The sequence below is a fragment of the Lipomyces tetrasporus genome, assembly GCF_029532465.1.
Source record: "Lipomyces tetrasporus strain NRRL Y-64009 chromosome Unknown POJ06scaffold_7, whole genome shotgun sequence".
NCBI classification, from domain to species: domain Eukaryota; kingdom Fungi; phylum Ascomycota; class Lipomycetes; order Lipomycetales; family Lipomycetaceae; genus Lipomyces; species Lipomyces tetrasporus.
This window is the reverse complement of record NW_026611602.1, coordinates 249803-273212: the sequence shown is the minus strand read 5'-3', so window position 1 is coordinate 273212 and position 23410 is coordinate 249803. Positions and strand designations below refer to the sequence as shown.

At 46.6% G+C, this 23410-nt stretch overlaps 10 protein-coding genes across 10 annotated transcripts; 1 reads left to right on the top strand and 9 right to left on the bottom strand.

The window, feature by feature from the left end:
• Positions 1-160: 160 nt before the first annotated feature.
• On the bottom strand, positions 161-1510 carry POJ06DRAFT_127568 (uncharacterized protein). Its single transcript, XM_056184327.1, has 2 exons — positions 1465-1510; positions 161-1359 (listed from the first exon to the last, which is right to left on the bottom strand). Exon 2 carries the CDS (start codon positions 1249-1251, stop codon positions 355-357), a length of 897 nt encoding a protein of 298 aa, XP_056042537.1. The 5' UTR covers positions 1252-1359; positions 1465-1510; the 3' UTR covers positions 161-354.
• A 94-nt stretch (positions 1511-1604) lies between these two features.
• On the bottom strand, positions 1605-2991 carry POJ06DRAFT_255907 (uncharacterized protein). Its single transcript, XM_056187955.1, has 2 exons — positions 2297-2991; positions 1605-2243 (listed from the first exon to the last, which is right to left on the bottom strand). Exons 1-2 carry the CDS (start codon positions 2859-2861, stop codon positions 1831-1833), a joined length of 978 nt encoding a protein of 325 aa, XP_056042536.1. The 5' UTR covers positions 2862-2991; the 3' UTR covers positions 1605-1830.
• On the top strand, positions 2992-4400 carry POJ06DRAFT_255905 (uncharacterized protein). Its single transcript, XM_056187954.1, has 2 exons — positions 2992-3379; positions 3435-4400. Exons 1-2 carry the CDS (start codon positions 3291-3293, stop codon positions 4180-4182), a joined length of 837 nt encoding a protein of 278 aa, XP_056042535.1. The 5' UTR covers positions 2992-3290; the 3' UTR covers positions 4183-4400.
• Positions 4395-6080, bottom strand: POJ06DRAFT_255904 (uncharacterized protein). Its single transcript, XM_056187953.1, has 2 exons — positions 5618-6080; positions 4395-5566 (listed from the first exon to the last, which is right to left on the bottom strand). Exons 1-2 carry the CDS (start codon positions 5849-5851, stop codon positions 4685-4687), a joined length of 1116 nt encoding a protein of 371 aa, XP_056042534.1. The 5' UTR covers positions 5852-6080; the 3' UTR covers positions 4395-4684.
• A 382-nt stretch (positions 6081-6462) lies between these two features.
• POJ06DRAFT_255903 (Cse1-domain-containing protein) lies at positions 6463-10065 on the bottom strand. Its single transcript, XM_056187952.1, has 5 exons — positions 9765-10065; positions 9386-9696; positions 8966-9337; positions 8620-8917; positions 6463-8569 (listed from the first exon to the last, which is right to left on the bottom strand). The coding sequence occupies exons 1-5, from the start codon at positions 9838-9840 to the stop codon at positions 6741-6743; spliced, it is 2886 nt and encodes a 961-aa protein (XP_056042533.1). The 5' UTR covers positions 9841-10065; the 3' UTR covers positions 6463-6740.
• On the bottom strand, positions 10058-11673 carry POJ06DRAFT_255901 (eukaryotic porin-domain-containing protein). The gene has a single exon (XM_056187951.1). It carries the CDS (start codon positions 11400-11402, stop codon positions 10236-10238), a length of 1167 nt encoding a protein of 388 aa, XP_056042532.1. The 5' UTR covers positions 11403-11673; the 3' UTR covers positions 10058-10235.
• POJ06DRAFT_296113 (uncharacterized protein) lies at positions 11671-13186 on the bottom strand (the record flags this gene model as incomplete). Its single annotated transcript, XM_056190532.1, has 6 exons — positions 11671-11919; positions 11988-12261; positions 12349-12376; positions 12414-12723; positions 12837-12978; positions 13051-13186. The coding sequence occupies 5 exons, from the start codon at positions 13184-13186 to the stop codon at positions 12134-12136; spliced, it is 744 nt and encodes a 247-aa protein (XP_056042531.1). The 3' UTR covers positions 11671-11919; positions 11988-12133.
• A 675-nt stretch (positions 13187-13861) lies between these two features.
• On the bottom strand, positions 13862-15649 carry POJ06DRAFT_282218 (uncharacterized protein; the record flags this gene model as incomplete). The annotated part of the gene is made up of 6 exons (XM_056190012.1): positions 13862-14371; positions 14416-14474; positions 14615-14761; positions 14802-15020; positions 15104-15213; positions 15540-15649. 6 exons carry the CDS (start codon positions 15647-15649, stop codon positions 13862-13864), a joined length of 1155 nt encoding a protein of 384 aa, XP_056042530.1.
• POJ06DRAFT_255894 (terpenoid cyclases/protein prenyltransferase alpha-alpha toroid) lies at positions 15359-17331 on the bottom strand. Its single transcript, XM_056187950.1, has 3 exons — positions 16516-17331; positions 16002-16463; positions 15359-15946 (listed from the first exon to the last, which is right to left on the bottom strand). The coding sequence occupies exons 1-3, from the start codon at positions 17223-17225 to the stop codon at positions 15685-15687; spliced, it is 1434 nt and encodes a 477-aa protein (XP_056042529.1). The 5' UTR covers positions 17226-17331; the 3' UTR covers positions 15359-15684.
• A 129-nt stretch (positions 17332-17460) lies between these two features.
• POJ06DRAFT_127351 (uncharacterized protein) lies at positions 17461-22779 on the bottom strand. The gene is made up of 4 exons (XM_056184326.1): positions 22758-22779; positions 22582-22609; positions 22501-22529; positions 17461-22448 (listed from the first exon to the last, which is right to left on the bottom strand). The coding sequence occupies exon 4, from the start codon at positions 22422-22424 to the stop codon at positions 17697-17699; it is 4728 nt and encodes a 1575-aa protein (XP_056042528.1). The 5' UTR covers positions 22425-22448; positions 22501-22529; positions 22582-22609; positions 22758-22779; the 3' UTR covers positions 17461-17696.
• Between the last annotated feature and the right edge of the window lie 631 nt (positions 22780-23410).

The window sequence follows — 23410 nt, the reverse complement described above, 5'->3', positions numbered from 1 at the left end:
CATGACTGCCCATGCAGGACTCCCAAAATACGACTGTACAACAAACACGCAAATATCGCACTAAAAATAAGGCGAATTAAGGATTAAGATATGCCGGAAAAGGACAATACAATCACATGAAATGAATGAATGAATGAATAATGAATAAACGCCGACGGAAAAAAGTAGAACAGACGTACAAAACTTACTACTACAGTCAGTACAAACGACTCCGTAATCCAAGACCTGTCACGAGTACAAGAAGATCATATCAACTCCCATAACTATACAAAACGCCATTCTCATTGGAAGAACGAAAGGATGCATCTCTTATATATCACGCCACAGACACTAATTCTACATTAAACCAATATATTACCTAGGACTCGAGGTAGCTGACTGATTGAACAAGAAGTCAAAGTCGCGAGGAGCGCGGCGCTGTGAGGAAGTGCTAGATGGTTTAAACAAGAAATCAAATTCTGCTGGGGCCCGGCGCTGTTGACCGCTCACGGTACTGAGATCAGTCACGGTGTTTCTGGTGGTGCTGCCGGAGTGCGATGAAGTATTGCTGAAGCGTTCCGAGTTGGGAGTGACTTGAGCTAACCCTTTGCGTCGAGGCTTGAAAACGACGCTATCACCAAATCGGCTAGTCCGAGGAGTTTCCAGTTTGGCAGAGATGGCAATCGAGTCTTCGGTGCTCTTTTCAGTTACGGCGGACTGCACAATCGACAGCGATGCATCTGGCGATGAAGCTGTCGGAGTCACTGAAGCTGGATCTGGGACCGTATTTGCAGATGACGAAAGATCTGACTCGGCGACTCTCTTGCTCGCGAAATAGTGCTCAACAGAGGAGCCAGTCGGAGCGGAACTTGATGCAAACTTCGGCACAGGAAGATTGTTCGGCGCCGGAGAAGAATGAAATGTGGGACCCGCATATCTATTGGGATCACTCGACTGGCGAATCGGAGTTGCAGGCGCACTGGAGATCAGTTGCGGCTGCGGTTGTGGATCTTGCTGCTTTGGCTGCTTTTTCGTCTTCGCCGCCTTGGTGGTTACGGATGGAGTAGAATCTTTCTTTTCCGCGACCTTGTTAGAAGTATTGCGACGATGTCGACCGGGAAACTTCACGGGCGTCTCCGTGAAGTTAACAACATCCTTGTAATGCGACGCGATACTTGGCGGTGTAGTTGCATACAATCGTCCACCAAGCTTGTCTAGCAGGGGAGAATAAGGATACTGGTTGGCAACTGGCAAAAGTGTTGTTTCACCCATATGATCTGAAATAATATATAGAAAATCAAGGAATCAGAAGACAATTTTGAATATGATGATGTTGACCTGTTGGTTTGTGAAGCGAATCAAATGATACAGACTGAATGACTACCGCGAAAAGGTGATAACTGTCAATGACTATTGTTAGCGATTCTACACATCGACAATGTTGAAGTCAACTAACCTGAAAGGACTGGTCTTAGTGAATAATACCTCGATATGGCTGACATCTGTGACTATTGGTAAACGAATAATGATTGTATAGTGGTCGATCAGCAAGGGAGCAGCGGGACGGGCTAGGCGGTATATAATACTTGGGTGGCGCTGGTTGCATCACGAGTCACATTGGCTCCCGCTAATCTAAATCGGGAGTCTGCAGTGGTTAGGGTTACGGCGACCAACCGGCGCTTGTCGCAGCGGATCACAACGTGATCTCGTACAAATCTGGCGATGGTCGATTAGGGTTGCACGATTCCAGCAGCTATGATATAAGTGTTTTATCCTCAACTTGATTTGTGTTTGAAGTATGTCATGCAGCTTAGCGATCGCATTATGGTATATACAAATAATATTTTACATCTAGCCTACCGTAATCGTGCCTTTTAAGCAAATACCACCATCTTGCTCAATCCAAATCCGCCATTTCTGCTCACCAACGATTGCTGCCGGGAAAGGCGCAATACCCATCTTGATCTCCTTATCTACAATGACATTCTGCACGCAGGAATATCTCACTCTCTTTATTTTCTTGGGTACATCTGCATATGATATTCCTAGAGCAGAATAAACCTGAGGATCGAACTGTATCCAGGACATGATGAGGACAAGAGATAACGTTCCTTGGACTATGACATCAGGAAGTCTTTCGATCGTGGTGGCGTAGACTGGGTCATAGTGGATTCGATGGGCATTGAAGGTAAGCGCTGAAAACCTGAAAACTAGAGCTCTCGTCGGCGTGAGAATCGTTTGGAACAATGGCGTAAGATTCGCTACTGTTCATGTGTTAATAGCTCGCAAGAACGGACTTTAAAAGGGCTAACCTCACACTTTATGGCCCGGGCCCTACCAGAGTGGTCAGCAATCTTCTCCTTCGTAGCTTTATTTGGTAGATACGCCAAATGCCGCGTCTCGACAATTGAGTAGTCAACCGATTCTTCGGTCTCCGTTGAATTGGCCATGCGTCGCACGGTGATCTCGTCCACTCGAGTCCATCTAGATTGATCGCCCTCAACAGTCACCTCCTCTGTCAATACGCACTTTCCTGGCTCCTCGCACACCAGGTCCCCACTCCCGAATACTATTTCACCACCGCGCCAGCGTCGCCGTGATTGCCCGTTTAAAAGAATCCTGGTCGGCACCGGATCATATCCGTCAGCATACAGCGAATTCTCGTCCGACGTACTTGGAAAATACAGAAAATGCCAGCTTTTCGGAATTCTTACTCGCTCGGGAACATATCCGCCAGACACTAGGTCCGACTTACGTGGTGGCAAACAGAGAAAATCAGGAAATCTGCAGGTGGGTAGGTGCGGGCGCAAGGTCTCACTGAGCAGATGCAAGTTGAATCGAGACAGGGGGTCACGGAGGTATCGCACACCTGTTGCGGTCATATATTTCTGTCGCGATCAGGCCACGTTTAACTGCAATATCGATTGGTGAATTCTATACTCTAGAGATAATAATCTTGATCTTAGCATAACAATTGATTACCGCGATAGTGACAATAGAGTTTGTTCGAGGGGCGTGTGGGGTTAAAATCGGCAGCCAAATACAGTTTTTCCAATCCTAGCGCTAACCTGAATATGGCATAGCTCATTACTGTGTTGCTCGTCGTGACTGGGGTCAGGGTTTGCCCTGTTGATAGAGACACTCAATCGCACCTCGCCTTTAGTCGTCGGCAATCGGAGCACCTCCCGGTACTTACGATCTGCTGGTCGGAATTTACAGCTGCCGAGGTCTACGAAATCAATTATTAGCCGCAACAGGTCTCCTTACATTCAGCTGTTAGGGCAGTCTGGTCGTGTTTGTTTGCCACCACAATGGCCGAGTCTGTCAATATTGAGGATGTTGTCGCGTGGCGGGCGAGGTTGTTTAGTATCGCGGAAGAGCTAGCACTGACCCCAGACCAGTGAGGCCCAGTTCTATTTACGAGGACCGAATATGGTATTAACATGACTATCTAGATTTGATACGTTCTTTCCCTATGTCGACAATGTGTACAAAATACACGGGAGAAGCTCGAACTCGAAACTCGCGACTCTGACGGAGACCATGTACTACCAATGCCGCATTGACAACAGGGCAGAGAAATCCAGTCGGAAACCGAAGGAGACACACTCCCTTATGCCAGAAGACGACGTGAACTCAGTACCGATTGACCCAGCCGTCGTGGCTGCTAGTTCAGACGAAGTTTTCACTGCCGCCCTGCTGGAAGAGCATAACCATGGACTCGCCGATGTAGCCTCAGCCGACCAGCACACAGAATCTCCCGGACGACCGATGAAACGGACGCGAAATCGGAAACCACGAGAGACATGTCAATGTAATATGAAGATTAAGGTCGTTAGAAATCTCGATGAGAATTGGAAGCCAATTAAGTATGTGATAACGCGAACAAGCGAGGAGGGCCATTCGCATGATATCTCAATGTCAGACCGTATCGTAAAGAACCACAAAGTCCTCGAACTTATGAACCCGGACCAGCCTCTAGAGAGGAAACGCTTGACAGCGAAGGAGAAGCGCGCATATGATGTCGAAGCGCTATTGCAGCAGATTCATGCAAGATATAACGAACTGGAGGACAGTCTTCGGGAGCAGTACCCCAATGACAAAAAGAGGCTGGACACGACCATGAGAAAATGGGTCAACGAGCTCCAGCGGACGGGCTCGCAGTTTCTTGCATCGCCGCTTGAGTCGTTTTTGTATACTTAGGTGTTCATGTCTGTCTTGTTTTGCGTACTTTTTAATTGTTATTTAGTGGTCATTTTTCGGCGTCTTTTGTGTGCAATTGCTTGATTGTTCCCCACCAGTGATTCAGTTGTAATGTGTACGTGGTCTACAAGCGTCATGTCCAGGTAAGGATATACACATCCTTGATTCTGCACTAAGTTCCTCTATATGAATTTTGAAAATAAAATTGCAAATCGAATGAACAATCCCGATCCATTACTCTATATACTCAAACACTGACACTCAGGAACGCACAAACTGCAAAAACGGGGAGAATGCCAACAATTATTTAACATGACATAACGTACAAATAGAAAAAGTAGTAAATACGAATCGTTACATTCAAATAAAAATATTGTCCACCAATTGCTTCCCCATAAAGTTTGTGGACAAACTTTTCCATCTACTCGCCTGCTATGCATATATTTCTAAATGCAACCACCAAAGTCTACTCGAATTTGTACCATTGTTGTCGTAACTTAGGTTAATCCTTGCGGGCTTGAGAGCCGCCGTTCGAAACTGGAAGCGAAGTATTCTTCCTGCCCTGCTGTATCTTGGCGACAGCATACACGAGACCAGCGAGAAAACCTATAAGAATAGCCGATACAGAAAAAAATGTGACGGCTGCCTCAAAAAAGATGAGACCCGAGAGAGCGATAGGAAGCTTGTTGAGCGCGCCAACCATGGAATAGGTTGTGGAGGATGTGACACGGACACACCAGGCGGAGGTGTAGGAGATGAACACGGACGAGAGGCCAGAAAAGATCATGGCCAAAATCAGAGCAGTGCGCTGCTCGGGTGGGAAGTTGCGTTCAATATTCTCGGCCGACCAGTCTTCGAGAAGGAGAGAGCAGGCGAGAAGAACAGGGATCGAAAGTAAATTGTTGTAGAACATCGTGTCAAAGTCTTTGAAGTTGGTGAGCTTGATACGTTTACGCATTCCAAGAACGTAACTAGCGGACGCCAAGCAATTAGTGAACATCCAGATGTAGCCTAAATTAAGAGCAGCGATATTGCTTGCAGCACTATCCTCAGATCCGTACGACTCAATTGCATTGCGGATATCGGCCCAGGCAGCGACAACGGACGACAACACCATTAAACCGAATGAGAAGAGAGCGAGACCGGTGACAGAACCACCAAACCACAGAACCTCACCATAAGCAATCAAGATAATGGTCAAATTCTTGAAAATTGTGTACACGGGAATAGAAAGATACTGGAGCGCCTTAGATGACGTGTAGATCATGATGACCAAAAGTGCAGATATAGGGAACCATTTCCGCGCTTCCTGCAAGTTAAAGTCGCGGTAAGTGATTATTTTCAGCGACTTGCCGGACTGGATGGCGACTACACAAACAATTGACTATATCCTTTAGCCGTTAAGAACGAAAACTCGTCAATTGTAAGCACATACCTGAATCATGAGCAGGAAGAAATTCAGGTTGAACGAATATCCCGAAAGAACATATTTATTCGTGACAGTCATAAGAATTGAGGCGCCACAGTACGAGAAGATGGAGAGCATGGGGGAATTGGCCAAGTTATTGACGAATGACTTTTGCGCACCGCCAGCCATGGCGCCGACACCCTCGAACTCGGTCGTCCGCTCAGGCACGTCGATTCTGTATTCCGACTTTTCCTTTTCCATTGTCTAGAGTGTCCGTGCAAAATTGCAGTTGTTTGACAGTAAGTATAGGATGCGACCGACGAGTGATTGGACAACTACAAAATGACTTTGCGCAGAGTCTATATATGACGTGGAGAAATGGAGGATATATAAATGTAATGCCGAGCCGACAACAAGTAAAGTCCCTAGACAGGAGTGCACTGAGGAAGGACGCGAGTTGAACCAAAAAGTGCTGGTCGGCGTCAATTATGGATCGCGAGACAACAGGAGGCGACAGGAGGCGGCGCCGACACAGTGCAGCCAGACACGCCAATGTGTCACCCCAAAACCGTGCAGCCTGGTCTTCTGCCGCACGCTTTAGTCCACATATGGTATGATTACCGCATTAAGATAGCAAATTTCCAAACACGGCTAGCATATGTGGCTCCGTATGAGAACTGGTACTCGCTATCGCGGCGACATATTAACAATGTGGGCAGTTTACTAACTTGGTCCCGCACTATCTGTACGGACTCTTGACATGTAAAGAAATTCATGTTTAGGAAGCCGACCGCAATTTGTCTGTTGAACATCGTTCCACTCCCGGGATCGCCAGTTGTTGCAGCTGCGAGCTGCAACCATAAGTGCCTGAGGTGCGAGAGACAAAACAATAGGTTCATCAGATCAACTGACGCCGGGCAAACTCGATGCGTCATAATCTACGATAATAATGCACAGCGTACAAACTCTGCCAAAGGTTTCGAATATTATTGTCTAACTGCGATTGCCCAGGGTCAATTGCGGTTGCCGTCAGATATGGTTTAATTCAAGATTTGCAACGACCCAGTTCTCGGAAACTCTATCGTAAGTCGTACAACTACTGGAACGATAAAATCGGAGCACAAGACTTATCTACTTTATTTTGACCACCTTACACCGCCAATGCCGCTAGCCCACTCTTCACTTCATCACTCACATCTCCGACCTGAGCAATAACCGCATTGCCTGCCTTGGTAACTGTCTCACCGACAAACTTCTTCATGTCGGTAACGTCACTCGCCGGATCAAGTCCCCTCCACACCACAGCATTCAACTTCACGAATGACGCACCAAAGGATAATTCTTCGTCCGCCTCAGGCAATTCGTCGGCCACTTCAAACACGTCAACCAAACTATTCGACTGCAACGTCGTTAGGAGGACTCGGGCACCTGTTTCCCATCTCGAGCTGTATTTTTGCAGGAAAGCAGATGACTCGAAAAGAATCTTCGTAAGTCCGACCATCGCAAGCTTCCTATCCAGTGGGGAATGTAGTTTCGGTGTGGCTGCCAACACAAAGTGCTCAAAAATGTCGCCAAATAGTGCGTTCTGTGCGACATCAAAGAGCTCCGCTGCAAAATTCGGTCCCAGAAGTTTATCCGCTGGTGCTGGTGCTGAGGCAAGAAAATAAATCAGATGAGTCACGCGCAGCACCAGTTTTTCTGTACGCGACTTCTCGAGTCGAACTAAGATAATATTTGCAATAGGACTGGTGTACCGCGAAATCTGATCTTTGGGAATGTAGTAAAATATACTCTCCAGCAAATCCAGGCCAAGGTGATCATTAACACGAGACGATAGCAACTTTTGAAATACACCTAGCAATGCCTCTAACAGGTTCATTGATCCGAAAATTGTCGGTGACTTTGCTAATATGGATTGCAATAGACGGGTGAGCGCGGGAACGTTACCTCGGGCATCCCACAGCGACACTGACAGTATCGGCTGAATTAGCTGCGTATAAGCGTCAGGCAGTGTTGGTTGTGGCGACACGTCCAGCATCTGCGACAAAAGCTGGAATACGTACGGCACGAACTCGGTTATGTCCTGGCCGAGAATGTTAATGTACACGGGAAACAAAATACCGTCAAACGCTTCTGGCTTCGCTTGTGAGGCGAACCTGATAACGATTGCAAGAGACTCAAATGTGTAATGCGAGAATTTCGGATTAGACGGATTTTTACTTGTCTCCATGACTATACCGGCGAGATGCTGAATCAAGGTATCCGAATATGGGACGATTGAGTCCTTGCTTGTCATAAGTACTCGCATTACACACTTCATTAAAAACTCGTTTTCTGCCAATTTCTCTGGAGTATTCCCTTTCTCTATCAGTCCAAAGAGATTTATGAGTAGCTCCTGCGCGACTGGTGCAACATCTTCCTTATCAAACAACAAATGAGACGATGATGGTTGCCGAATCGACAAAATGCGCTCAATTGTAATTGCCGCGTATGTATAAACAACGTATTCTGGCGACAAAAACATGTTTGAAAGCACCGGAAATGCTTCGAGTAATTGCTGCTTTGTCAACTGATTTCGGAACGTATGAATGAACTTGATAGCGTCGACCTTTAAAATTGGAAGTGTACTAGGCTCAACAAGGTCCGGTGCGATATTTTGCGAGAAAAAGCCGACGACGTCAAGAAGCATATTGGTAGCTGACACACCCGAAGCAGTTATGGTACCCTTGACTGCAACCGACGAAAAGAGATACACAGCGGTATCCTTTAGTCGCCAGTTGACATTTCTGTTGGCGCTATACTGCTGCAAATATCGTTGAACATATGACATGACCACATCAGTCACTAGACCTTCAAATCGTTCTTTCAATTCCCGCAAGAAATCAGTGGCTGCCCTTCTACGAGTGTCGCTATCTGAACCTTCCAAATCCCTTCGCGTGTATTCGATTGGATCGTCTTCGAACAACTCCTCGTCACTTGCTGGACTCGGGATTAGTACATGGTATCATAATACAAGATCTGAAACATACTTCGAAGCGTCATGTTGGGCAAAACAATCTTCTCCACGATTTGCTGCAAGACATCGCTTGAACTAAACACCTGAGCACGGTCCCGCGACTTCGTGACCGTGGTCAAAAAAGATAGTGCCCGACTAATTAATAGGTCATACTTTGGCTGGAGGCCAGTAGTCGTCAACAGAGTCCATGTGGTGTCCACGAAACTTGGTAGCAGGGCACCGAACACCTCCTCATATCGTTGGGAGTATAACTGAATCAATTCACAAATAGATGCCTTAACTTGTTCCAATGGTCCAGTCTCATCGTCATCCTGCAGCTCGTTAGTAACATAACTAGCAAAGAAAACACGAGCCCTTACATCAGTCTCAATCAGTGGATTGCTATACCGTAAGTACTTATGAACAAGTCCCATCAAAGCATCAATATGATCTTCAAAGAACTCGGGAATATCTTGACAGTTCAAGTCAAAATATATCTTAATAATAAGTAATAATGTCTGGAACAGCTGCTCCAAGACGGCCTTGTTGTTTTGATTTTCAGCGATTAGCTCATCAGTGCGCTGGAACAGTGTCATAAATGGCACGCAGAATTTGTCTAACACTAGTTTAATTTCCATGAAAAGGGCATCTGATCGGAACAATGGGCGCCAGCGCTTGAAGATCGAGTGAGCCACGAGCAATACACCGTTATTGACTGCAACGTCATTTGGACTTAGTCTAGACACAAGATCCTATTTTAAGTCAGCAGTTATCACCAATAATATCGCAACTACTTATACATCGACTAGATTTGGCCACCGATCTGGAAAGTCGGAATCCGCCATGATACTGATCGCCTCACCCAATTGAACCTGCAGTGATGGTGGCAGCGTTATCATCAATCCAACGATCTCGCTCTTCACTGCGTTCACATCGCCCACCGGAATCAAATAGTTTCCCTCTTCATCTCTCCACTTTCTTCGAATGAAGTTCTTAAAGAACAGTGCACCGGCAAGACGAGTCGTCTGGAGAAAGTCATTCGAAGCAACGATCTGCAGGAGCAAAATTGAAAATCCCGGCTGGGTTTCAGCAGCTCGCAACGATAGTTCGGCTAGATATCTTCAATATCAGCTATCAATCCGTATTGATTCCGTTTTCCACCAGACTAGGCACACATACATTGCTTTGCGATCGCCGGGTCTAATGATGATTGCAGTAACGTAGCAACACTTTGTACATCTTGCGCAGATGCCATGCTTCGGTGAAATTAGCACTCAAAAACTTTGCCGAACCAAACTTTTGCTATGGTGGAGTAATGTGGAATTGGATTTCCTGCAGTACGACGCTACCAAGCTACGGCCACAACATTTTTTTCAGTTTCGCGTCCTGTTTGTTTACCCAAGGCGAAGCCCAAACCGCGAAACCTTGGATGTTTAATGATTGAACACGAGACCCTCAGCGTCTATAATTAATCCAGAACAACAAAGTTAGTTAATTGATTATAATTGATTAATTGATGAATGGTCTTAAAGCAACTATGGACCAGACATTTTGACTGTCATCGAGCCAAGAAAGGCGATCTCACACACATAATATACGTACATACAAAAAGAAGATATTTTTATACTAAATACACTGCCCAACTTCATACTACTGTGGCGGATCCGCCATGAATTTTCTAGCTTCATCTCTATCTGCGGTCTGCAACTTCATCATGGTCTCTGCAACTGACTGGGATTGACTCTCAATTTGCAATCCCAACCCAATCTTGCACGTGCTCTTAACCTGGTCCAACTCGCTTGAAATGGTCATCTTGACTGTAGGCGCAACAAATCTGTCGACGGCGAAACCAAGCTTGCCTGTGGAGTCAATCTGTGCTCTGATAGTCGATTGATCTGGAAAATCGACCTTAACACCGGCGACGGTAGTGCCTGAGGGAGTTGGAGGCTCGCCAGCCATAAGAGCAGCCATGTTAGACATGCCAGTCAAATCAAGCTGGGTGGAGACAGCAGCCTGCACTTTATCCGTCAACTTCTGAGTGAATCCCAAAGTCGCCATTCCCTGAGCCGTAAGGATACCAGAGCCAATATAGGTATCCGACGCGTACCGCGCACCCAGCTCAAATCCAGCAGATGCAGGATACTCTGCTTGCTGTCGCTGCCAGGTTCCTCCAAGTCCCAGAGTAAGCCTCTTCGTTATGCTTTGAGCAAAATTTAAGCCCAAAATGCCGGAGAGCTTAGAGTCGAGGAAAGAGGGATTCATTGTTCGGAGATTGAGGAAGAAATCGGGACCAGCAACGTCGGTCTCGAGAACGACCTGCGCGCCTTTGTCGGACGCGTGGGCTTGGAATCGCGATATAATGCTGTCTGAAATGCGGGTGGCGCCGTGCGCGTTCACATTCAATTCATTATCTAATCCACCCCGCAGGAAGTGCTTGTCGGTTCCCCATATAGTGGTAAAGTTGTAGTTGCTGTCTCGTCCATTGCCAACAGCGAAACTCTGCATTACGTTGAACATTGGCTTGATATTTAGTGTCTGATTAATATCCGCACGAAGTCCTTGGGACATGTAAAGTGTCGGCAAAACTTCTTTCTCGACCTCCTTTGTAAAATCTTCGAACTTAACAGGAGTGGTGAGCCCACTGGCAGCACGCCTCGCCGCGAGCTTGTCGTAAAACGAGAGCACATGCGAAATTCCGGGAGTGGTGCGGATTTTGTCAGTAGTATTCGACGGGAGAGCCTTGGAAAGGTCGCCCAAGCCTAGCTTTATCAGACTGTTCTGAATCTGCTCAGTCCTCAATTCCTCCGGAGACTCCATTGTGACGCGATTAATTTGCACCGAGTTGCCTGTAATTGAAGTCGTTGAAATGTACAATCAGTAAGTAATAGAACGTCTATTAAGTAACAAGTATTCGACCAATCTAGACTCCGTAGGCCTTTGGAGGCGATTCAAATGTTTGTCGAAGAATCAGTTCTAGATTATGCCTGGCGCTCCGTTGATCAGAATTCATTCCCATCGTGAAAATTATTCGTGGGCTTCCAACGATACACAACCCTTGCCCCGAGTCGTGTGGTCACTCACGTGACCATCGTCTTCGCCTTATTTTGGTGGAGGCGGTAAGGAAGACCTTCCTTTAGATCGACACAAGACCCCCCTGGACTAACACCATCGTACCATTTGTCTGGACTTGGTACCTCCTTCAAGGAAACTTTGCGCTATAGTAAAAATAGACTGGTGCAAAACCTTGAAATTCTTCCACGATCTCTGCTGTATATTACATCTCACTACTTTCCAACAACCACACAAACCATATCAAAGAAATAAAAAATGCAACCTGAATTCTATTAGCAGCTTAGAAGTACAATTATTAATTTGCAAGTACAAGCAAATGCCCCAGCTCACCAAATATTTATCTCGGCCGTTAATTTAAGGGTACCCAAAGTTCTTCAATTCAATGAGACAGAACTGCATCAATTGCAAGACAAGTCTTTATAGTTTAATTTTGGTAGAATAAGACCGCATAGCCCACTGACGCAATGTCGGTTATGTCATTCATTGCCGGGTGTTCGGGATTGGTTTTGGCCACGCATGTGAAAGTAAGACTTCTGTGCCTTTCTCATCGTATTCTTACCTACGGACCGAGAAATTCCAAGAGTCTCTTCATATTTGCTTCGCACTGTTCTATAGCCCAACCAAAGACCCGAAGGGCCTCCATTGCTTCCTCGTCATTCTCTTCAGCCGCCTCAGGATGCTCAGTAGGCACTAGGCAGAAGCTGGAGCGACTCCAACTCCTCGGCATACGTTAAAGATGGAGGATCATTGCTCAACAGAGTCATTCTGGTCAACACCGGCACTGATAACAGCGTCACTACCAGTAAGCTGGACATCGCTGAAATTAATTAGTGGCAAACGTTCCTGAAACAATTCCGGCCGAAATGGGGGCGGTGGCCGCACAACAAACCTACCATTTCCATCGGGATGCGGTAAGGAATAAAAAGACACCAGGTGTTTGCAGAGATAGCGCGAATTCACAATAAACGAAAGACAACTGCAGACCCATTTTTCCTTTATCATAGTAGACTTCGTCGCGTTTGAGGACAGTTGTACAATCAATGGCAAGTGCACACCTTCGCCATACCTGAACGAAGTCTTTGTAGGCGCTTGGCACCTCGCGCCCCGCTTCGACCCTTAACCGCAATAAATACGCGAAGGAACAAGATCAGTAAACAGTACGTAACAAAGGACGTCAACTCGCGACTTAATGAACGGGAAACATAATTCTTTTTAAGGATTCGCCAGTGACTTTCCAATCGCATCGTGGTACGCGAAATTGGGATTATGGCATCCGACCCACATCGCGCACACATTGAAGCAATCTCCCACCGCGACCCAACTTGGGCGTATTCAGGTCGGTACCAATTAATCTAGAAAAATCGGAAGATCTTCGGCTGGCCTATAGATCGACAGTAGTCAAGCATTTCACGGATAGAAGACGCATGAATTTCTTCATACGTTTCGTACACAAGAGCTCGTGGATGCTCTGCACCGTCGTTAACGACCTTTTGCAGTAGCGGGTGCCTCAAAAGATGGCACTTAATCATAGCGAAAAGTTTCGCCGCTTGCTCTCGAGTGCATAATTTTTTGCCCGACTCATTCGACAAGATCCATTCTGACTCATCGGACAAGAAATGCAAGTACTCTGCAAAGCGCCTTTCCGGATGGAATTCTTAGCATTTTGAACTGAGTGAGCCCCAGTATTTTTCGTTTTACCAGTGATATGCTGATCTATAGCTCGCAGGCTATGTGTAATGGACCCGATGAACATCAGCCGCTTCGCGTGAGCCGCAGTGTCGTGACCGCTGCGCCTCACCAGGCGCGCTTGCTGCTATTATATTTGGTTTCGTTTGTTCTAAGTTTAGTTTTGGTTTTGTTTCTATGTTTAGTTTTAGTTTTGTTTCTATGTTTAGTTTTGCTCTATATTTAGTTTGTTTATTTTTAGTAATGGTCGAGTATATAAGGAGGGGTTTGTCCTCTAAGATCTAGTCAAGAAAGAAGTCCTTGTATTCATGTACAATAAGAATATACCTTGTCCAGTCCAGTCTAGTCCAGTTCCAGTCCAGTCCAGTCCAGTCCAGTCCAGTCCAGCGTCGTTACACTATGCCACAGACACAGATGATGCTTGTACGCGGGGTTGTTTCTCTTGAAAGCAAGACTAGCGGCGGTCACCTCTATTTCGCGTAATTAGAATCATAGCATTTTCAGCGAAAGATTAATATCTAGGCACCTGCAAAGTCTTTATCTGTGTGTATAACATTGGGCTTTAATGCGGCATCTTGCAGAGCAGTAAACCATGCTGTCAATCTCGATCCTCTCTTGCCCTCCTCCCGAATACCACGGGTATCCAGCAGAAGGTAGGAAAGAGGCAAAGAAACAAGGTCGTACTCAGTGAGAACACAATAAAGCTCATATCCATGCTTGTTTGTGTTGAATATAGAGTCGACAAATATTTCGCTCATTTTCACCGGATCATAATTGACTGTAATACTGATGCATGGTGTTACGAACGCCAGTGAAACGCCCGGTTCTTGGAGTCCTTCAACGAGCTGATAGCCGTCTTGTTCTCCAATGAGAAGCTGGGCGGATAAGAAGTCATTTATCGGATCTCTTTCCCATTGTATTCTAGTAAATGAGAGCCACACGTTGTAAACTTGTTGCCTAGTTATCGTGTGCAAGTCAGTCTTCTCAAACTGAGAGTCACCTGCCATTCGGATTAAGTTCTGATATATCTGCCCGGAGAAAGGAACTTATGCGCATCGATATAGCTTCGTACTTCATCGGTCACATGAAACTTTGGTGTTTCAGTATGACCTTTATGGTCGTAAACTATGACTGCTGACCCATTATCCTTCGACAAAATGATATGAAGCTGTCCGTGGCAATCAAAGTTCTCCTTCGGGATTAAATTTGGCATTGTATTAGCCAGCTCCAAATTAAGCTGTACCTACCTTATGCAATATAGGATTACGTACTTGTGTATCGCTGAATTCCTAGGGGATCTCGCTCAGTTTGGCGTTCAGTGGAACGTGAACAGGTGAAGCTGAATTTGATTTCGTCATTTCTCTCGGTGCACCGTCGTGACTGAATGTAGTAACCTGTGCAGTCGAAAATGTCAATTTCTGAGCATCATCGCAACTCGCGTCTGCAAAGCCCTGTCACCAATTTGTGCACAAGTCGCCATGGAGACATCCGTCTCGATATACATATTGGCTGAGGGAGCGGCCCTTATCCGCAGGGACTGTGCTGCAAGGTTAAACTTATGATCGTCATGTTGCTCTAGCAATGACGATACGGCTTCAATGAACCCCTCACGAGTAGCATAATGGTCGTCAAGATCATAGCTTGTTCGTGTCGTGGGTCTGCCACCACTTTTCAACGCTCGCTGGTTGGTGTTAATATAAATTGATGCGGCTTCGAGACATCACCGAAATCGTCGAGTGCTTACATTGTCACAGGCTCACAGCGAGTTTTACAACTCTTCAGAGGTCGGCCGTCATGACTTACAAACATTTGCTGAAGCTCTTGCAACGTATCGCGAGAAACCAAAGTCCTGCAAGAAGCACACTTTTGGCTTTAGTTCGAGAAATTTAAAGGACTGTTAGCGTTGTTCATAATGGCAACTAAAGACTTTAGTATTAAACACAAGAGCGAAAGCAAGAAGTAGGTAAAAGCCGGAAGCTGGGGATTAACTTGTTTAGGAACCATCAAGTCGCGTGCAAGTAAACAATGAGGGCGAGGGTTTACACTCTTTCAAACAGACTTTCAGCGCTAGTACAAACATGGAATAGGTTATAGTTAACTCAAAATCAAACTTTAGTAACTCCGTCGCATTACCATCCTGTACCAACCCGACTGCCGAGGGCAAGGGTTCCTTCCCGGGTAAGGAAGGTTTCTTACCGCCTCCACCAAAAGAAGCCAGTATCTTCTACATAAACGATGCAGTTTCCAATACAAATCTCAAGCAATGCTATCACTCTTAGTTTCCTGACGTTAAAGTCAAACACCATGTGATCCTTTGGAGAAGAATCAAATTTAAATATAGTTACAGTTCTAGCATTTCAAAAGACGCGTAAAAATCGTGCATCCGCTCTCCAACACCAGACGGCAGCACATGCACCGGGTTCAGGGGTCCAACAATGTTCTGTTCGTCAATTATAACAATATCTGGAGATTCAAGTTCGCAAGTCCACATAAACGACCATTCGCCAGACTTGGCTACGCGCAACTTAGGGTTGAAAGAATATCTGTGTTGCACTTCTGAGAGACCTGAGAGAGCATAGCACGAATGGTAGAAGTCCGATGATCTGGTCTGATTAGCAATGCCTTTAATAGCCCTATAGAACAGATAGACGTGCATACTTTCCAGGTTTATCACGCAGACCACCTCTAGGACTTTGGCAGCAAAACAGAATATACTTTTGCAAATCAGCTTTGCTCCACAAGACGTCCTTCACAGTAATTCCAGGGAGCGCGCCTTCTAGAATCGACCAGCATCCGCCAACCCACCAACTGTAACAGCCATCCACAAGCTTGTTCGTACGGCCCGAGAACCCCCCTTCAGGTTGATACTGTCGCGCCGAAAGCCAGTGGACAAAATCGCCGACGTCGAGATATTTTGGGATCATATCCACAGGGTTACCGAGGATGCAGAGCGCAGCTAGTCCACAGAACGCGTAGCCTCCGTGAGCTTCATTACCAGGAGCCCCTCCAATACCGCCTTCGTAGGTCTGACAGCGAGAGATCCATTCTGCCGTGCCTTCCACAAGTTCCGGTGTTATGATATTCATCAATGCGGCAGATGCCAGCGCGCAGTATACCGCTCTATCACATGTTAGCCTGTTAGAGCAACACGCCAAATAAACTAGCTATATACCGGACATCCTCCTCTCCGCCTACGTGCATACTGAAACCACCATCAGGTCTCTTGACCGACATCAACCATTTGTACAACTTTCCTCGATTGATCTGCGCCCAAGCTTGCTTGTCCCCTGATATAGCCAACACATTCAGCGATGCATACGTAGCAGCAAGGTGCGCTGTTTGGCCATTGCCACCACCAAATCCCCCTTCTTTCTCATCGAAACAGGCCATAACTGAAGGCCCGATCCGGGAAAATATGTCGTCCGTTTGCCTGTCAGGATCAAGGATCCCTAAAGCATGCATCGGCCAGTACATGAGCCACGGTTTCGACGCGTCCAGACCAGTAAAAGTTGGTGGTAACTGGAACGTCATAGGAATATTCAAAAAGTCGGTATGAAGCTGACGTTGAAGAACAGGAAGCTGCCCATCGAGGATCAACCCAGCGCACAACCTTGCGGTCTCCTCTTGTGTCGCAGAGGACTCTGTGATCAGGGAGTCGACCACGGATAGCTCCTCATTGTGCACCTTATTTTGTTCAACTGTCATAGCTGCTGCCATTCGTATATTTGGGTTGGTACTAAATGTTTTCGGGGTTCTTGGGTTCTTTTTCGCAGTCGGGGTACCGTCTAGCGAGGTGGTCGTCGACTCGATGGACGCCGATGAGTCGCTGGACCGTGAGACCACGCGAGGACGGAATACTGCTCGGGGCACTCGTGGACGCATGATCCGCGCAAGTCTCCGTGCCTTTAAGTAGTGTGCTCAAGTCTGGCGGGTCCGAACCACTGACGTCCATCGCCAGGGAAATAACTAGTTTGCAGCGGGCTAATATTGTCTCCCGACTGATGAAAGCGAATGACGCGCGCAGAATTGACTTCTGCTTTGTTCGCTGAAACATCACCAGAAGTAAATGTATGAGGTGTCCAAGGAGCATTATCTCTTTTTGGAATCGATTTACGGATGCAATAGGGGCTTGCCACTTGGATGTTAGGGCACTTGTCGATAATTAACATAGAACTTGTAAACTCCAGACTAATGATAATCATACCAAATATCTTACATACTAATAAATAAAGCAAGCAATCCGTGCAACGAGCACCCAACGGCTAAAATTACTCCTAATCGTCTATATCCAACATTGCTATAGTACATTCTATGTAATACTTCATTCGTATGTCAAGTTAGTCACTCTTCAAGTCATTCTCTGTCACTCTTCAAGTCATTCTCTCCTGTCCGTTCCAAAGCCGTAGTAGCCGCCTTCTCGATAGCAGCATTGGTCCTATCTTTAAGATTTCTGATTTGACGCAGCCGATACTGCCAATTGGACAGGTATTCATCATCTGGCCGCGCGTGCCAGACAACAGCAAAGATGTCAGCGTTAAAAGCCAGGTTGCGAACAAACAACGACAACGACTTCTTTCCAACCATCTTTAGATGTGATGCCGGCGACGAGAAGACTGCAGATGCATCCACCGACGGGTGAATGAGTACTCTGACCTTGTAGAAGTCAAATGGCGATTGAGCTGAATCGCCAAGTAATGATGAGGCCACAGACGACGGTCCCGGCGAAAACGTCGATGCTGCTTTAGTATGTGGTGAAATGACAATATTGATGAAGTTGAACTGAGAGCGAATCGTTTCGAAATTAAACGGTTTACCGGATTCGTTCCAGTAAATGTTGACGTAATTATTTCCAATATGCCTTTTCTTGTTCGATAAACTCTCATCGTCATACATCTGTTCATCACTTTCCGGACTAGAATCTGACCCCACGCGGCGACTAGGCATCAGGGTAGTGCAATGGAAAATTGCCTGAGTGATCTTATCTGACCAAGCATACGCGTATTCCCCGTCGATATCATGCTCCGTATCCAGACCGCCCGTGTATACCTGCTTGTTTCCACGCAGTCTAATTAACTTTCCCATATCATCCAAGAAATCCAAGTACGACTTTGAGCCCACTGAATTGGCTAAGATTTCACGTTCCGACATCTGATTCAAACCAATATAAACGATACCGATCTTGTGGAATTCGACGACAGGTGTACGATCGAACATGCTGATTGCACGTACTACGGCTGGGTCAGCTGGATTTGGGATAAGGGCCGGTGCAAGCACAGACTGGAACTCCGGCGCTGCAACAAGCTCAGTGAAGAAGTAGTCTGGAAGAAATGCAAGTTGATCGTCCGCTGAGATAGAGACCTCTGTAGGTGTGTCACCGGGAAGCATGGCAGTTGACGACAATGACGATCCGCCCGAGAGTAGCAATTCTGGATCTGCCCAGCCGGGCAGCATACGGCTGTCTGGAAATATATTGAAGGAGGTTGTTCCGGTTGGACGCCGCACGACCACCTGTGAAATTCCGGTCTTCACAAATGTCTCAATCGATACAATACTGATTCCGTGAATCCAGATATTTCCTACAACCTCGTTCCGTGGACGGTCACGCCCAAGTCCTGAAAACACAGTGTGCATCTTCAGCTCGATATCGGAGTATGTGAAGCGTGATATCAAGTCAACTGATGCCCAACTTCGTTCATCACTTGGAGTCATAACCCCGGAGAATCCTGGCCCGTTGTGCGCATTCGAACAACTTCCACCGGGAGATGCAGACGACGACGACGGCCGATTTGCTAGCAGCAATCCACGAATGATGAACGGTGCCAAATCTCGACGATCAGCCATTCTCATTGTCAAATACCATGTAGACACCACGCTATAAGCCAATGCGATCAAATATTGGGACCAGACCTTATTCGAATTGGACGACATAGCAGATGATGAGGAGGACAGATCATTTGCGTGCTCCATGTACTTGAAAGACATGGCAAACACTCGCTTGAAATCATCTTGCGTGAAATTCGACGTCAAAGATGGAATCCGTGCCATCGCAGTCAGGAACTCGAGAATGTGCACACTCAATCCAGAATTAGTAATTTTTGTCTGGAAATTCGTGAAAATTTGGGACAGGAACTTCTTAATGGACAGCGGAAACTCGTAACTACACACCAGCAGACAATGCACACAAGACGTCGCGATCCGTTCCCATGACATTAGCCCAACCAATAGCGCCTTGACAATATTATCTTGATCCATCTTCGAATAGAAGCTCTGATAACCGATAATTGATGACATGGTTCTCACCAGCACAACCTGTACGTCCGCCCTGGTAATACCCTTTGGAATATCCAGCAGCGGTAGCCGTCCCGTAAGTTGATCGCATATTATTGATCTGAGCCACTGAATTTCCGAGCTTGACGCCATAAATAAGGAGAGATTGGAGAGCTGCGGTGCGAAATGAGCGACAATGAAAGAGTATATTTCCCAAGTCGTCCCATCCTTGATCTGGCCGATGATAATCGCGAGCCAGGTTGATATGTTCAGACTAGCAATTCCGCGTTTTCGATTCATGTAATATTCATTTCCGAACGCTTCGCCATCAGCAAGGTACTCTTCTTCCAGTTGCGCTTTCGTGTCATTTCCACATATTGTAACGTAAAAACTCGCCCGTTCTGGAAGTGAAGCTCCCAATATCGTGTCGGGTTCTGGATGTACCCAAACTGCAGTCTGTCGTGCCTCAGGTGTCATATTCGGAGCAAAACGTCCCACGGTTTCGGCGAGTCCATCCATATCCATTGGTTGGATAAGCACCACCCTTGACGCTTTGTTAACGCGAATTCTAAACAGAAGACGATATATAGTGATAATCGTCTCCGGATCCCAGTCTGCCGGCCGCCGAGAAATCTCTAGGAGCTCCTTGTAAATGATGGCTGACTTTTCTCCATTCCTTTCCAAGCCATTGATGAACATGATGACGAGCGCACGAGCGACAATCTGTGATGCAGTGACCTTATCATCCTTGCTTTCGTCAGGCACTAGTGGAGCCTGTGACGATGTTAATGATGCAGACGACGTTGCCCTTGAGCGCGACATTCCTAAAGTGGGCGGTCTTGATGTTGTACTTATTGTCGGTCCAGCTGCAGCTGGAGTCATCGATAGCACAGACCAGTTAGACTCTTTATCATCTCCATCCATCAGAGACCGATTCTGCGCGCGCATACACCCACGGAATGTTCTGACTAGCTGTCTGAATCCATCGATCCCAATCAGCGACGCTACCTCTACACCAAAGTCGATGACCTGGTCGAGTATTTTCATATCGGATTCCACGCGGATAGTCTGGAAAATTTTCTCAAGGAATTCATCAACCATGCGTTCGTCGCAAACTTCTTTCGCGATCCAGTACACAGCCATCATGTGCTGGATGACCTTTGTCCTGAGCGAGAATGGACAAAGCTGGTTGCGGTAAAAGGCATCCAAAAGTGCCTCGGAATTTTCTCGCCAGCCACTCGACGAGGGGAAGCAAAGATACTCACTCTCGTAGTACTCGACGACAATACTCGCTGTCTCTTCGTCAATGTGTGAGTTGACGTCCAGGAAAAATTGAATGAGGGATTCTGGTGGACCGTTGAACGACCCGTGTTGGTACAACACTTTCAGTCTCTTCAGAATTTCGTTAAGTAACTGTCCGATCGAATGACCCACGTCATTCTCGTCATCTCCGGTCTGCATTTCAACTCCTGGAACAGGTAGGAATGCGCGTTTCGAAGCCTGCGCAATGACAACAAGCGGGGAATCAGGCGATTTGTAGTCCTCGTATGTCATCAAGGAATATGTTTCGCCGTTCAGCATCAGCGCTTTCATACTCGTGCACACGGCGAGATCAATGTAGATGTCGTCACGTATTGTCATCACGGTGTTATAGGATCGCATAACCGAATTAACAGTCAAATTATATGTCTTTGTCTGCCCTGGTTCGTGTTCAAGGAGATTCTGTAAAAAGACAATGGCGCCTTTCATAGCGCTCCGACCGCGGACCTTATCTGGCTCTCGAAGAATGTTGTATAGTGCAACGATCGCATTGTTGGCTAGATGGCTGTTCACGAGATGCAATATAGCTTCCCAGCAGGAACTGAATAGCTCCGGAACGACCGAACTAGCGCCGCATAATGTCTCAATACTGTGCTCCAGCATTGACAGCGGCAAATTGCCGTACACTGTCAGCGTATTTATCATAACAATTCCCTCCATAATGTCACTTTTGTTGGATGTGCGCCTGCAAATATTGAGGATATCCTTTAGCAACGATATAATATCTTTCTCGTCAAATGCAAAGAAATTGAACTTGATAATATTGATGATGAATGAGCATAAGTTGTGCAAATTCTCTTCACTAGGAAGCCGTAATCTTTCGCTCTCATTACTGGTATTTTGGAATGCAGTTTTCGCCGCAGATCGCGCAAGCGATACATCTTTGAAGATAGCTCTTAGCCAGGTCGATAAAATCAGCACCATCGGACTCTCTGATGGACCCAGTACCGGTAACTCACGGCCATTCTTAGTGAGTGCTTTAAACGCTTTGAGTTGTATAGCAAAGTCGTCACCGAGAGGATGCTCCACCAGTGTGCGGTAATACACTAGTTTGTTTACCGATGCAGAGTCTTCATCCATGTCGTAAACGATACATGCGTTCAATAAATTTAGAGCCGCTCGACGAACATCCAACGGATTAGTTGGTAAGAGCATATCCTGAGCTGTATACCAGATCTCAACGACGCTTTTTGATATTGCGGTGCGACTTATCACATCAGCAAGTACATTCGCAGCCGCAATTCTCTCTGCATTATTGGAGTTGCTGCCAACTCGAGCGAGCACTCCATCGATATCGGCATCTGAATCTTTCGGAGTTTGTCCATCTCCCAGCTGAGACGAGGACACAGATGACGCGGCTGGACTACTTGTACTTGCGATATAAGAGTTCTTAAGGCCCCGGGTGAGAGTCTTAAAAACATTAGCGAATCGATATGTACTGTTGGCACTATTGCTAGACGCCTTGGATTCCGTTGGCCTCTCGCTCTGGGACATGGCGATAACTCCGAAACACTGGACCTATTAGACTGGTAAGTTTTCCAGAAGACCTGTGATCACCCATAATTCTCACCTGAACTCAATGCTACCGCGCTCAGTCTACTAGGAAAAGTTAGAAAGGAAGACTACTAAGTACTCTGTCTCACGACCTAACCTAAATATTGCAAGCACAATCAGACACACTATTCATGTTAGACACATAATTGCCAAATCGCAAGTTCGTAGCAGGACGCACCTCAGCCACCCAGAAGTACGTCTAGCTCTGCAATGGTCGTCAGGCAAAGATCAAACGTACCAAACTTTCCTGGACAAGGGACTTTGAAAACTTACCAAAAGCTAGCACGCCAGTCAAGTTTAAACTGATCACAGTGCTCTCAAGTAATCACACAGGCTTCGTCTAAATTACGGTGCAGGCAATCAAGGGATCACCTTTGGGCTTGTCTGATCCAGGAGTAGATGGGCACTGGGCACGATCCACACCAACTAGCACGTAACGCTAGGAGTGACGTTGTTGGCTGCTTTGCCCTAGATGTCACCCAGACAGAATGGCGATTGTGCGGCTCTGGAGTGCTAGTTGTCTCTCTCGAAATGAGCGACATTTTCATCAGGTTAGTGAGTCCGGCCCCATTAACGTTGCAGTTACCAACTGTGACCCCAGCTAGGTTGTCTTTCTGCCAGACACACATTTCACGTGAGCGAGTGACTTGCGAATAGATTCCAGAGACGCCATCATTGTGTCCCGTCGCCGCATGAGCTCATTTATCTCATATATCTGCGTGATCCCTGAAACAGGCGCCAGCCTCATAACACCTTGCACCCATTGATGTACTCCCACCGGCATCAAAGGTTTACACCTCACTGTTAAAACGTACGACGTATCTGCCGCAGGCCATCAATCCTTTCAGCACATGGGGCCGTTTGCCACATCTGGCCCTGCTGGCATGCAGTCCCGCACGGGCACATTTTGGATAAACTTGTCCTCA